We start from the raw sequence: 14,618 nt of genomic DNA on the forward strand, positions 1-14,618 counted from the left end.
GGGATTAACCCTGTCAAATTTTTGACTGCAGAAATGAACAAACCACCTTCGTTTTTCTTATAACATAATGACAAAACTACACAGATGTAACAGGCAGAAAACTATAAGTTAACAACCTGAATATTAGATAAAATACATATAACAAAACAAGTTTCCCAAACATAACTAACTAAATGCAAATACAGACATATTTAAGACAACGGTAAAGCTCAGGGTTTCATCATCATCAACTTAGTCGACCTCTTCAATCTTAGGACCAGCACCGCTTGCACCACCAGCGGAAGGAGCATCTTCATCCATGGTACCACCCATATCAGGACCAGCACCAGCACCGCCTTGGTACATCTTTGCAATGATTGGGTTGCAGATACCCTCCAGCTCCTTCATCTTGTCATCAAACTCATCCGCTTCAGCAAGCTGGTTTCCGTCCAACCATTGAATGGCCTGTTCAATAGCTTCCTCAATCTTCTTCTTGTCGGCAGCATCCAACTTGGAATTGATCTTGTCGTCCTTGATTGTGTTCCGCATGTTATAAGCATAGTTCTCAAGTGCATTCTTGGCCTCTACCTTCTTCTTATGCTCTTCATCCTCCGACTTGTATCTCTCTGCCTCTTGCACCATTTTCTCTATCTCTTCCTTAGACAATCTACCCTTGTCATTTGTGATTGTGATCTTGTTCTTTTGGCCGGTAGTCTTGTCCTCAGCAGAGACATTGAGGATACCGTTGGCATCAATGTCAAAGCAGACATTGATCTGAGGCACACCCCTTGGTGCAGGAGGAATACCTGTGAGCTCAAACTTGCCCAGTAAGTTGTTGTCACGAGTTCTTGTTCTCTCTCCTTCAAATACCTGGATCAACACACCCGGTTGGTTGTCAGAATATGTTGAGAACACTTGCTCTTTCTTTGTGGGGATGGTGGTGTTTCTTGGGATAAGCACAGTCATAACACCACCAGCAGTCTCTAGCCCAAGAGATAGGGGAGTAACATCCAGCAGCAACAAGTCCTGCACCTTCTCATTCCCTTCACCACTCAAAATCGCAGCCTGAACCGCTGCCCCATAAGCCACAGCCTCATCAGGGTTGATACTCTTGCAAAGCTCCTTCCCATTGAAGAAATCCTGGAGCAATTGCTGAACTTTTGGAATCCTAGTAGACCCACCAACAAGTACCACATCATCAACATTTCCCTTATCCATCTTAGCATCCCTCAAACACTTCTCAACAGGCTCCATACACTTCCTGAACAAATCCATGTTCAACTCTTCAAAACGAGCACGAGTAATGGTGGTGTAGAAATCAACTCCCTCGTACAGAGAATCGATCTCAATGGTCGTCTGAGCAGTTGAAGACAAAGTCCTCTTTGCCCTTTCACAAGCTGTCCTCAACCTCCTCAAAGACCTAGGGTTTCCACTAATATCCTTCTTGTGCTTCCTCCTGAACTCCTGTACAAAATGGTTCACCATCCTGTTGTCGAAATCCTCACCACCAAGGTGAGTGTCACCAGCTGTCGCCTTAACCTCGAAAATACCTTCTTCAATAGTCAAGAGTGAGACATCAAAAGTACCACCACCAAGATCAAAAATCAATACATGCTTTTCCCCACTGCTGCTAGCCTTCTTGTCAAGTCCATAAGCAATCGCAGCAGCAGTTGGCTCGTTAATGATACGCATAACGTTTAAACCGGAAATCACACCGGCATCCTTGGTAGCCTGACGTTGGGAGTCATTGAAATAAGCCGGAACAGTAACCACAGCGTTCTTAATGGTAGTACCAAGGAACGCTTCAGCGATCTCCTTCATTTTTGTTAGGACCATAGAAGAGATTTCCTCAGCTGAGAATTGCTTCTCTTCACCCTTGTAATTGACAACAATCATTGGCTTATCAGCTGGGCCAGGAATCACCTTGAAGGGCCATAACTTCATGTCAGCTTGCACTGATGGATCGCTCACTCTCCTTCCAATCAATCGTTTAGCATCTGAAACAAATATTTTTTATCAAATTAGTCAGTAATCAGTATTTTTTCCTCGGAGAAACTTCAAGTTCATCCAACAACTAAAATCCAAAACGTTTTCTATCAACTCTATCAGAAACGCTCTAATCAATTAGAGTACTCATTATACCTTTTTCTTCTTCATTTCCAGATTGTATTTCAATTTAAACTGACAAATAGCATGCACATCTAAATCATATACTCCGTACTTCATAATACTTAGAACTAAATTTTTTGCGATTTTGGATTGTCAATTTGTCCTCAAAATTGATTCTAAATTCCACAGCAGCCCATCAAATTGCAACACTTGACTATTTTTCATGCAAAAGTCATACTAAAAACTCAATGACTAAGAATCTAAAATCTCATTGTGATCATCGACATTAAACAAAAAAACAAACAAAATCAGAAAGATTCATGTAATTTCAAAACAATATACAAACGTGAGTAAATGATCCTTCTCGAGTATACTCATACACAATCCAGAGACACAACCTTCAACAATTTTCCAAACACTAAACATAATTAACCAAATTATCACAACCAAATTATCCAAACAGACTATATTCCCGACAAAATATTCATAAGCATGACCGGAGAAAAGGAAAAGACTGACATACCAAAGACAGTGTTGGTAGGATTCATGGCGACCTGATTCTTAGCAGCATCACCAATCAAACGCTCAGTATCAGTGAACGCAACATAAGACGGCGTTGTTCTGTTCCCTTGATCATTCGCAATGATCTCAACACGGTCATGCTGCCATACTCCAACACACGAGTATGTTGTCCCCAGATCAATTCCGATCGCTGGACCTTCGCCTTTTCCTGACATTTTTTCAACCTCCGACGAAAAACAAACAAAAATGAAAATTCAAGAGACGAAAAACTTTGAATTACAGAGAAGTTTTGCTTTCCTTCTTTTGATTTCTGAGGGCGATAGTATTGTATCGTAAGCTGTGAAAATTTTGAATGAGTTTGTGAGAGAAGAGAGGGCGTTTTTTATAGTCTAAGTTCATTTCGAGAAGGTTCCCGTTTGTTCGTAAATCCTCGACCGTCCGATCTTCGCCCATCTGTCTCTTAAAGGCTTTCCCGCTTTCTTTGCGGTTAGTTTTTTCTATTTATTTACTCGTTTTAAAATGGGCATGAAAAAAAAAAGGAGGTTCTGGACTTCTGTTTAGTTCGAGATGATTCTGGGTCGGGGTGTTTTGGGGATTTTAAGTTTTCGGAGCGGTCGGATGATGTTGAGCCGTTGGATTTGATCTATTGTTTGAGTTGGACTCGTGGCTTACCTTCCGTTTGTACTTTGTAGTGTTAAGACATTTACTAGGAGAGCCAATGAGGATGAAGTTCTGAAGATTATGTTTTTGGTGTTACCGCCCAATTTATCTGCTAATTCGAATTCGGGGTAAATTTTGAAGATTAAAGGTGAGTTTACTGGGTAATTGATCTTTTTTTCCTTTTTGTAGGGAAGGTGATGGATTATCTTGGTCAATTTAACTTTGAATTGTAGGTCCAATATGACGTTGTCTTACTGCTCTTATGTGATTACTCCTCCCGTATTATTTTTGGAGATATATTAAATAAATCTGGTAAACGGGTCGGTAGGTCGTGTTGTAAAAATACTTTCGGGTTATTTTCTGGTTTGGATTTATAAATGCTTGAGGAATGAGATTATTAGGAAGAAAGTAGTGGTTGCACCGATTGAGTTTAAGATGATGAAAAATCGTTTAAGATGGTTTGGACATGTAAGCAGAAGATCAAATGATGCTCTGATTAGGAGAATAGAAGGGTGACAAAGTGATAGAATTGCAAGGAGTAGGGAAGACTTGAGAAAATTTGGAGGAATGTGATTGAGCACCATATGAGCTTTCCTGGGATACATGAAATATGGCGTTGGATAGGACAGAGTGGAGGGAGATAATATACATTGTGACTCCATTTGACTTATACAGCTTCCATGTTTCTGTTTCTTTCTATTGTTTATTTTATTTTTAAAATTAAAATAATTAAATTATTTTAAATTAAAATAATTTAAAATTATTTTATATATATAAAAAATAATAGAAAGAAACAGAAACATGGAAGCTGTAATTATATATATTCTATAATTTCATAAATCCATTTTACAAGAAGTATTAATTAAATTTCGTTTTTTGTTAATTCGAGCTAGTAACTTGTTTTTAGTAAAACCGATAATTAAATATATTTTCCTACCTGAAAAATAATAAGCAATTTATTACTCCCTCCATCCCAAAATTATAGTCTTGTTTGACTAAAACCATGGATTTTAAAAAAAGTGGAATTAAGTGTGTGGGAAGTTGAAATATAATACATTGATGATGAAAATGTACTAGAATATAGTACATGTAAAAAAGAATAAAGCACATAGGGAAGAGAAAATAGTACATGTTAAAAGGAATAAAATACATTTTATTTTTGTTTTGTGGTCCCAAATAAATGTAACATGGAAATGTTTTGTGTTCAAATAAGGAAATAGGACTATAATTATGGGACGCCTGATTTGAAAAGCAAGACTATAATTTTGGGACGGAGGGAGTAGTAAATAATTAGATTATAAAAATTTAATAAAACATAAGTATTGATAAATAGAAAATCTGAAAATTCAGATTTGTCTTACCCAAAGCCCAAATGGTTAGATTTGGCCCAACTCTATTATGGGTTTAAGGAAAAACCAAAGTTTTAAATTGAAACTTGGTTTGGTTTTCTGGGAAGGGAAGGCATGAACAGGGGAGGGGCACGAGATAGAGGAAGCACAACAGAGAGGAAAGAGAGGAGGGAGGAGGGAAGGTGGTGGCTGGGCACAGCAGGGTCGCGCCGGTGAAGGCGGTTCGCGACGGAGGAGCAGTGAGGGGAGGGTGGTGAGTTACGCGAAGAAGAGAAAACAGGGGAAATTTGTGTGGTGTTTCTGGTCGGTGGTGGCGGCGGCTCGCCGGGAATTGAGGGGCAAAAATTGGTTTAAGAGGTGGTTAGGGTGGTCGGGGATGGTGGTGTTGCGTAGGTGGCGCAACAAGGAGAAGAGAGGGAGGGAAGCAGGGGAGTTGCGAAGGAGGAGAGAGCAGGCGAGGTACGGTGGGGCGTGGTGGTGGTGTTGCCTTGGTGTGGTTGTGTAGGGTGGTTGCGGTGGTGCTAGGCAGTAGGTAATGGTGGTGGTAGACGGTAGTGGTCACGGTGGTGGTTCGAATCAGAGAAGAACAAAAGGGGGGTGGGATTGAAATTACATTTTGTTGATTGATTGAAATTCAATTGGAATTCTGATTTTGTAAATAGGTAGATTGAAGACGAAGGAGAAGTACTTGGGGATTAAGGCATGAATGTAGACTGAATTTAGGGTGGGAGGAATGAAGGAATTCCTTCATTCTTGTTTGTACGTGAAGAGCAAGGAAGAAGAAAGAAAGATGCCAATTTTGTTCCTTAGGGGCATTTTGGTAATTTCACATAGTTAGGCCAAAATTCAGAAATGTTGTTGCTATTTTTGGAAATTGACATAAATAGAAATATTTAACTAAAATAATTCTTTATAAAATAACGTTAACGTAAAATAAATTTTTGATTATGAATTTATCGTTTAAAATATTTCGTAAAAACGTTTAAATTAACGAAATTTAATTATTCGTAATTTTTAAAAACGAAATCAATTTAATAAATATTTTTAATTTTCATAAATCAAGTTTAAAATTTTCGTGGTATTACGTACAACTAAACCCCAATGATCATACATACCATCTACACCACTCATATTGTCGTGCACCTCACTAGCCGACGATCCCAACACCTCACCCAATCCGAATACGGAAACACTTTCTCATGAAACTTGACATCACGGGATACAAAAAACTCAGGGGTCTCTAGATCATATAATTGCGACCCATTTTGTCCGGAAGGATAACCAAAAAATATATACTTTTGACTTCGTGACTCAAATTTATCTCCCTTACTCCTCTGATTATACGCATAACATAAACATTCAAAAACACGAATCGAAACATAGGAAGAAGATTTTCCAAACAACATCTCATAGGGCGTCTTATTATTAAGAATAGGTGTAGGGGTACGATTAATCAAATAATAGGTGGCCAAATACGCTCCCCCCAGAACTTCTTAGGTAAATTACCCTGAAATCGTAACGCCCTCCCCACATTCAAAATAAGTTGATGTTTACGTTCCACTCGCCCATTTTGTTGGGGAGTCCCAACACGTACACGATGATTCAAACACCAATTCGTGCTTAAAAAAATAACCTTGTAAGCAGTTAAATTCCGTACCATTGTCACTCTGAATAATTTTGACGACTTGATTAAACTGCCATTGGACCACAACAACAAAATTAAGAAACATAGACTCAACCTTTATTTTATTTCAAAGCAAATAAATCCACACAGCTCTTGAAAAATCATCAACAATTGTCAAAACATATTTAGCCCCACAAGACGAAGATGTCTTGTAAGGAACCCCACAAATCAATATGAACTAGTTTAAACACCCGACTAGCCTTAGAATCACTAATTGAGAAACTCTCTCTACATTGTTTTGTACGCGGACATACATCACAAATGTAATTATTTTTGCTAATAAAATTACTCGCAGCAGGAATTAACTTCAATGTTTTCTCCGATGGATGTCCCATTCTTTGATGCCACAAACCGACCACACAATCTACTGCTAGCACCCTGACTTGTGGAACGCCACGAAAAAATAGTCCTTCTTGCCGTTCACCCATGCCAATCACTGTCCTCGTCAACTGGTCATGAATCACACAAATTTTGTTAGTAAATTGAATGGTACAATTTGATTCATCACTTAATTGAGTTACAAAAATTAAATTGCAGTTCAACTTAGCCACAAACATAACATTATCAATAATAAATCCACCCTTAAATATTACATAACCAATTTGATTGCAGTTTGCCATTTGACCGTCTGGTAACTCCACTTGATTATTTCCAACGGTCTTGATATTTCTCAAAAGTGATAGATTACCCGTCACATGATTGCTCGCCCATGTATCAATAATCTAACGTAAGTATATATTACCTTACAATTTAGATTGAGACTTGGTTTACAGGAGATCAATAATCTGTTTCACTTGGTCATTAGAGACCCCTGCTAGATCATGCGAGGCTGCTGTCCCACCTGTTGCCCCCATTCACTGCATTGGCACCGTGCTTGCAGATGCACCAGCCCTTCCTCCCCGACCTCCTTAACTAGCCATGATTTTTCCTCCTCTACCAGGTCCTCTACCACCCTTTTTCTTCTCATCCCACCATTCTGGAAAACCAATAATCTGATAACAACTATCTTCCTCATGTCCCACTCGATTATAGTGGTTACAGATTTTTTCACTCGTGTCCCTGTAGCTCGTTCTCGGCTTGGTGTCAACCTTGAAGGCCATTACATTTCCCTTCTCTTTACCTCCTTTTAGACGTAGTCTCTCGGTAATGATGACTAAATTATAAGCTTCATCAACACTAGGTAACGGGGATTGCGCCAGTAATTGAGCCCGAATTGCTTCGTAAGGATCATCAAGGCCAATCAAGAAATAATATAGATGATCTTCACCATGAATATCCCTGATCTGCTGTGCAATATTTCATTTACATCCTCCACGGGAACATTTTGGCACTCTCGAACACATCACATATCCTTTCCAGACCCTTGACAATCTGTTGTAGTACTCCGTAAGGGTTTTCGTGGATGTCTGCCGGCACTCACTCAACGCAATCTTGAGTTGGTAGACCCGTGTACCACTCACCACACAGAACCTCGTTTTCAGATGTGTCCACAACTCGATGTCGACTGTATTGGTAATCCAAGACACTATTGCCGAAGTTACAACGATCCAATGCTTTATTTTTTTAGCATCAATAAATGGTTCCGCAATCGAACCATCAATAAACCCGTATTTCCACTTTGAGATCAACGAACGACGCATTGCCTTTGCCCACTCATCATAATTCGAAGCTCCCCTTAGTTTTACCGGTGTAATCATGACCCTAGCCTGGACCATCACTTGATCCAAGAAAGTAGTCCAGGTCTGCGGTGGTGTCGACCTTAGGTATATCATCTCTGCTGGTCATGATTGACGTAATTGACAAACAATTGCTCTAGCAATCTATGGTGACTGCGTATCTCAAAACTCAGAATTCTCTTTTGCGGGATTTTTTTTTTAATTAGGGTTTTACCTAGGCTCATGATACCATGTCAAATGAGGCTCAAACTATCATATTCTCATTTATAAACTCCGTATATATATATATATATATATATATATATATATATATATATATATATATATATATATATATATATATATATATATATATATATATATATATATATATATATATATATATATATATATATATATATATATATATATATATATATATATATATATATATATATATATATATATATATATATATTACATCGGGAAGGATATTATCGGCAATTCTGTATGTCTACAGTATTACAATATTAACAACATATACTACTGTATACTCTGTATATACTATGATAACAGATGTTCAATTAAGAGAGTTCTAAAACCTTGAAAGAAATGGTGTTGTTGATGTTCTTGCTTGATGCTCTATTTTCTAGTGGGAGAGCGAGAGAGACGGTTTCGGAGAGAGAAAAATGAGCAATCGGTTCCCTGGTCCAATGATCAATTATTGTGTAGGTGGTAATGTCGAGGGTGGGTCGGTGGTAATGGTTGCACGAGATGAGAAATTGGTGAATATGGTAAAGTGGTGAAGGGGGTATTTGAATTCGGTTGACATGTGAAGCGTAAGATAAAGACTAAAGAGTAAGGATGAGGGTAGGTTAGTGTTTGAGTTCCCAATTGACTTCCAATTTGGCCTACTGCCCAAAACCCACTTGGCTAAACATAACATAAGCTCCAACCCAGTAATGGCTCCATGCCCTATCCAAGCGGCCCAATGCCCATTTGGCAATAAATGCCTTAGCAACATTCATTACACAAACACTATATATATGCCTCCAAAGCGCATATACAAAGGCACGTTCAGTTTATTGCCTTAAAAATTACAATCCTATAGAGAACTTGTTAGGATATGATACATATAACTGAATATAAATCATGCGGAAAAACCATAAAAGCCAGGATTCCAAATTAATTGCCACATAAAAATTAGCATAATTTAGGATGCATACTCTTTGTAGCGTGCCCTCCCTTGGTGCGCCCGAACCGAACAAGAACAAGTCTTTAGGACTCCAAGTGTCGTCCCTCCGTAGAAAGTCCACAGCACGTCCGGATCCGCCTTAGGTTTAATTAACTAGAATCGCCCCAAAGGTACTATGTATTTCGGTTATTTATGCAACAAATAATGACTGAATTTTATGCCTAAAACTCAATTGAATACTTTTTAAACTCGTTATAAATTGTGAACTAGGATCACATATTTATAGGGTATGGAAACGGGTATTGGAATCCTACTAGGAAACGAATTAACTAATCTGAATTTAAACTAAATTCTATTAATTAATTATCTAGTAGATTTAGGAATTTAATCTTAAACGAATCCTACATGATTTAGGTTTCGTACGTAAGCACAAACACACACGAGCATGACCTGCATGCGCGCAGGCCATGCCCGCGCATACGCAAAGCCCGCAGCAGGCTACGAAGCCCACGCGTGCTGCCATTGTGCTCGCAGCCTTGGCGCGCCGAGCCTGGCCTTGCGCTGGACTTGGCGTGACCTTGGGCTGCTGTGAGGCGCGCTAGGCTTGCTGGACGTGGGCCTGGCTTCGCGCTGGGCCTTCGTCTAGCAAGCTCGTCCGATGCTAATTCGTACGACGCGCTTCCGATTAATTTCTTGATTTCGGAATTCATTTCCGATACGAACAATATTTAACATTTCCGATTCCGGAATTAATTTCCGTTTCGAACAAATATTTAATATTTCCGTTTCCGGAATTTATTTTTCGATTCCGATAATATTTCCGATTCTGACAATATTTCCGTTTCCGGCAATATTTCCGATTCCGGCAATATTTCCATTTCCGATAATATTTTCCGATACATACCATGTTTCCGTTTCCGGAAACATCTACGACTTGGATAATATTTATATTTCCGATACGATCCATATTTCCGTTTCCGGCGATATCATCGTTTCAGGAGTATTCATTATTTGCCTTTGACGATCTCAGCTCCCACTGGAACCAAGATCTGTCGATTACGAATATCCATAGATGGAGTATTTAATGCCATTAAATACTTGATCCGTTTACGTACTATTTGTGTGACCCTACGGGTTCAGTCAAGAGTAAGCCGTGGATTAATATCATTAATCCACTTAAACTGAAGCGGCCTCTAGCTAGGAATACAGTTCACTTGATCTCACTGAATTATTAACTTGCATAATTAACACTGAACCGCATTTATTAAACTTACCATTAAATCCATACCTGGACCAATGGCATTATTTCCTTCAGAACTCTCTCTAGATCCCAACTAGTGCTTACTTAGGCATCGGAGTGGCTTTCCTCGGAAACACCCCCGAGGCTAATAACTTTCTCATTATGCAGGTATATTTGGACTCCACACAATCAATCAAGCAAGATCTTCCACATCAACGAAAGGGCCTTCAATCTGAATCCCATTGTTTCAACACTGGAACAATTTGGCGCCTTTTGTGAGGAAGATACTACAGAGCCTTGAAATATCAGTCATTTTGCTCCCAAAATGGAAAAATCTCAACAACAATTATGCGGATTCAGAGTCCGAATTTGAAGTGCGCGCCAGCTCTCAGCCGAGTAGGACTATGCACACTCACACGGTGGTCTCGAGACCTCCGGTCCCCTCAAGGGAGGAGCTAACCGCGTCCATAACCATAATGAAAAACTTGATGTTTAACGAAAAGGAAAAAAATGCAAGAAATGACCGCCGTACGCACCGGAGGACCAGACGCCGGCTCAACTTGGAGCCCCAGCCAAGAGCTGGACCCTCAGGATCTCGCCAAACTCTCCCATCGATGACAGGGACTCACCTAACGTCTCGGTGGACGGAAGACACCTGACATACCAAGGAAAAAGCTCAGGATCAACCATATTGGTTCATATCACCGACTCCACGAACTTTTCGAAGCAATGGAACGGCCGCAAGTCGACCCACACATATCAGAAGCACCGTGCATAGCAGGCTGAGGCCATTGGTGCACGATAGGATTGGAGACTCTAGCAGATCCAATGACCAACCCGAGACCAGTAGACGACCTTCCAGGAGGAATAAGAGGAGGCGCGACCAAACTCCTAGCCCTCGCCGTACACCCGAGAACTCTCACGAAACCTCGGGGAGCGGAGGAATCAGAGCGAGGATAGGAAAGAAGGTAATGACGCTGATGTCCTCTCCATTCATTGAAGAGTTGTTCATGGAGGAAATCCCGAAGGTCAGGCTACCAACACATCTGACATACAAAGGGACAACCGATCCACGAGACCATGTGATCTCTTACGAGCAACAAATGTACCTGAGCCCCCAATCCGAAGCATGTTGATGCAAATACTTCTCAACCACGCTAACCGGAGTAGTAGGAGAATGGTTCAAGTCTCTGCTCAAGGGTTCGATCGTAAGCTTCGAGGATCTGAGTGAAAAATTCTAGGTTCAGTATGCCAGCAACAACCATCGTGAAAGAACCACTGCTGAGCTTACTTCGGTACAACAGGAAATAGGCGAAATTCTTCGGGACTTCCCAGATTCATAAAAGAATCAACAAACATCCCTAACTTACAAACCGATGTTGCAATCTTCGCATTGAAGCACACCCTTTTGGAAGGAAGGTTCCGCGATAAACTATCAATGAAGAACCCCACTAAAATAGCTACCGTGCTACAAATGACGGATGCGTTCATCAGAATCGAAGAAGTCAACAAAGCCGCAGTAAAGTTAAAGACCTCCTCAGAGCCGAAGGAATCAAAAGCAAACTAGACCAAGCCCGAGGTCAGCTCAAGGAAGGGGAAAGAGAAACAGGGCGCAAGAGCTGTTAGCCTGATGAAGGAAGGGAAAAAGGGTGATCTTCAACCCAAGTACACCAACTACCCCCCTCTTGCTCTCCCCCAGAAAGAAATCTACAGCCTCCACAAGCACGATAGAAAGTGGCAGAAGCCATCCAAGTTGAAGTCCAAACATCGGAATAGAAACAAGTGGTGTGAATTCCACGACGATTATAGCCATTACACCGAGGAGTGTAACCAGCTGAAGGACAACATAGAGAACCTCGTATGCCGAGGGTATCTTAAGCAGTACATGGCTGATCAAAGAGAAGGAGCGTTGGAAATGGAAAACAAGCCTGGTGGTAAGCCTCAAGAGCAGCCCTAAAAGAGAATCCACGAAGCTACGGGACATAAAAAACCCGATATCTTAGTGGTCTTCGAGGGGGGAAGAGGTCTGGCAACGCCAGCAAAAGCAAAAAGCATCTAAGAAGTCTATCCCACTGAGTCAATTTCAGCACTGTCGGCGAAAAGGATCCGCATCCTGCAAACATGATCTTGACATCCGATGACTGCCTCGGCGTCCAGTAAAAACATGAAGATCCATTGGTAATCTCCATGGACCTCAATAACAACAACGTGCATAAAGTACTCGTCGATGGAAGAAGCGCCGTCAACATTATCTTCAAGAACTGCTTCGAACAATTAATCCTCGGAGAAATCGAAGAGTCAATGAAAAAGGTAAGCTACCCACTGATCGGATTCAACGGTTCATCCGCAGTTCCCCATGGAAAAACACACTACTAGTCACCATCGGTAAAGGACACGCTGCGAGGAACGTCTGAGAAGAGTTCTTAGTGATGGACTGTGATTTAGTGTATAACTTCATCATGGGAAGAACCATGATTCACAAGATGCAGGCCATCCTGTATACATACCATCAAATGATGATGTACGTCTCGGACGCAGGCTTTGCCGAACGGATAAGAGGAGATCATGAGATCGCAAGAAGAACTTGCCACACCGCTATCCAAAAATCGAGACTGGGAGATGGTCCTGAGGATGATGATGACAAGGATGATAGAAATCAAGAGCCCTCGCATGAGGAGCAAGAGGCTAAGAAGAGAAAGGTCGGCCCTGGAAGTCTGGTAAAACCCGTAGAGGTTGATGCTCGGCTCGAGGGTCCTTCTCCCGAGCCGGATCAGGAAATGGAGGACATATTCCTCGAAGTTGATTCTGACAGGAGCGTCCGAATAGGCAAAGGCCTAAGTCCAGGGCTCCGAATCGAGCTCATACAACTGTTGAGAGATCACAAAGACATTTTTGCATGGTCGGCAGCTGACATACCACGGATAGATCCGAAAATGATCTGCCACAAGATGGATGTCAACGTCAAAGCCCAACCAATCAAACAGAAGAAGAGGAACTACTCCTCAGAGAAGAACAAATCCATTGCCGAAGAGGTAAAGAGGCTACAAGAGGCCAGGTTCATTGGGCCCTGCATCTAGACAACGTGGTAATGGTAAAAAAACAAATGGTTCATGGCGCATGTGCGTGGAATTCACATATTTGAATAGAGTCTGCCCCAAAGACTGCTACCCTCTCCCGAGGATAGACTAACTGGTAGACTAAACAAGCGGCCACACACTACTAAGATCTGTGGATGCCTTTTCAGTATAACATCAAGTGTTCATGCACCTTGACGACAGAGAAAAAACCACATTCAGCATGAGTGCAGGAGTGTTCAACTACAGAATGATGCCCTTCGGATCGAAAAACGTCGGAGCAACCTATCAGAGGCTAGTTGATCACGTCTTTCCTTATCAGAAGGGAAGGAACGTCGAGGTTTATGTAGACGATTCCATAGTGAAAAAGCATCAAGAAGGAAGACCACATCAAAGACATGGCCCTTCGAAAATCCGAGGAAGTATAAGATGAAACTGAACCCGAAGAAATGTGTCTTCGGAGTGAAATCAGGAAAGTTCCTCGGAATCATGGTCAGCAAAAGAGGAATTGATGAAAACCTGGATAAAGTCAAGGCAACACTAGATCAACAAAAGTGGATCCGAAGTAGTATATGTGATCACGGAAACTCAAGTCCGCAAATTCATCTGACAGAACATCATCACAAGATTCAGTATACCGAGGCTAATGATCTTTGACCATGGGAAACAGTTTGACAACACCCCACTGCAAAAATGGTGCAAACAGTTTGGCATACACTTGGCTTACTCAACAGTATGCCACCCACAAAGCAATGGGAAAGCCAAAACGGTAAACAAGTTAATCCTCACTGCGCTAAAAATGAGAGTAGAAGACGAGAAAAGCAAGTGGTTGGAAGATCTACCAGGAACACTCTGGTCCCTTCGTGCCACCGAGAAAGAGGCCACTGGACAGACACCTTTCACTTGGTATATGGTTCTGAGGCTGTCATCTCTGTATAGATCGTCACAGAAAGATTAAGGATCCAGTCATACAACAAGTATGATGGAAGTCATTGAGAAAGAAATGATCAACTTTTGTACGAATCTCTATACCTGCTAGATGAAGCTCAGGATGACGCCAAGAATTTGAATGCAGCCTACCAACAAAGGGTTAGCAAGAACTATAACCGAAGAGCCAACACCAGACTTCTCAAAGTAGAGGATTTAGTGCT

The 14,618-nt window shown here is 41.0% G+C and overlaps 2 protein-coding genes across 2 annotated transcripts; one reads left to right on the plus strand and one right to left on the minus strand.

The window, feature by feature from the left end:
- Positions 1 to 34: 34 nt before the first annotated feature.
- LOC110797721 (heat shock cognate 70 kDa protein) lies at positions 35 to 2,971 on the minus strand. The gene is made up of 2 exons (XM_022002824.2): positions 2,612 to 2,971; positions 35 to 1,976 (listed from the first exon to the last, which is right to left on the minus strand). The coding sequence occupies exons 1-2, from the start codon at positions 2,823 to 2,825 to the stop codon at positions 232 to 234; spliced, it is 1,959 nt and encodes a 652-aa protein (XP_021858516.1). The 5' UTR covers positions 2,826 to 2,971; the 3' UTR covers positions 35 to 231.
- A 9,851-nt stretch (positions 2,972 to 12,822) lies between these two features.
- Positions 12,823 to 13,900, plus strand: LOC130463465 (uncharacterized). The gene is made up of 2 exons (XM_056832599.1): positions 12,823 to 13,448; positions 13,672 to 13,900. The coding sequence occupies exons 1-2, from the start codon at positions 12,823 to 12,825 to the stop codon at positions 13,898 to 13,900; spliced, it is 855 nt and encodes a 284-aa protein (XP_056688577.1).
- Positions 13,901 to 14,618: the final 718 nt, after the last annotated feature.

Source organism: Spinacia oleracea, chromosome 6 (genome assembly GCF_020520425.1).
Source record: "Spinacia oleracea cultivar Varoflay chromosome 6, BTI_SOV_V1, whole genome shotgun sequence".
NCBI lineage: Eukaryota > Viridiplantae > Streptophyta > Magnoliopsida > Caryophyllales > Amaranthaceae > Spinacia > Spinacia oleracea.

What these genes read in the sequence shown, in the direction of transcription:
- LOC110797721 (XM_022002824.2), bottom strand. Translation starts at nt 2,825, where the DNA reads ATGTCAGGAAAAGGCGAAGGTCCAGCGATCGGAATTGATCTGGGGACA. An exon ending in TCCTACCAACACTGTCTTTG is followed by an intron (nt 1,977 to 2,611) that starts GTATGTCAGTCT and finishes TATTTGTTTCAG; the next exon opens with ATGCTAAACGATTGATTGGA.
- LOC130463465 (XM_056832599.1), top strand. Translation starts at nt 12,823, where the DNA reads ATGGACTGTGATTTAGTGTATAACTTCATCATGGGAAGAACCATGATT. An exon ending in AAGAGGCTACAAGAGGCCAG is followed by an intron (nt 13,449 to 13,671) that starts GTTCATTGGGCC and finishes CCTTGACGACAG; the next exon opens with AGAAAAAACCACATTCAGCA.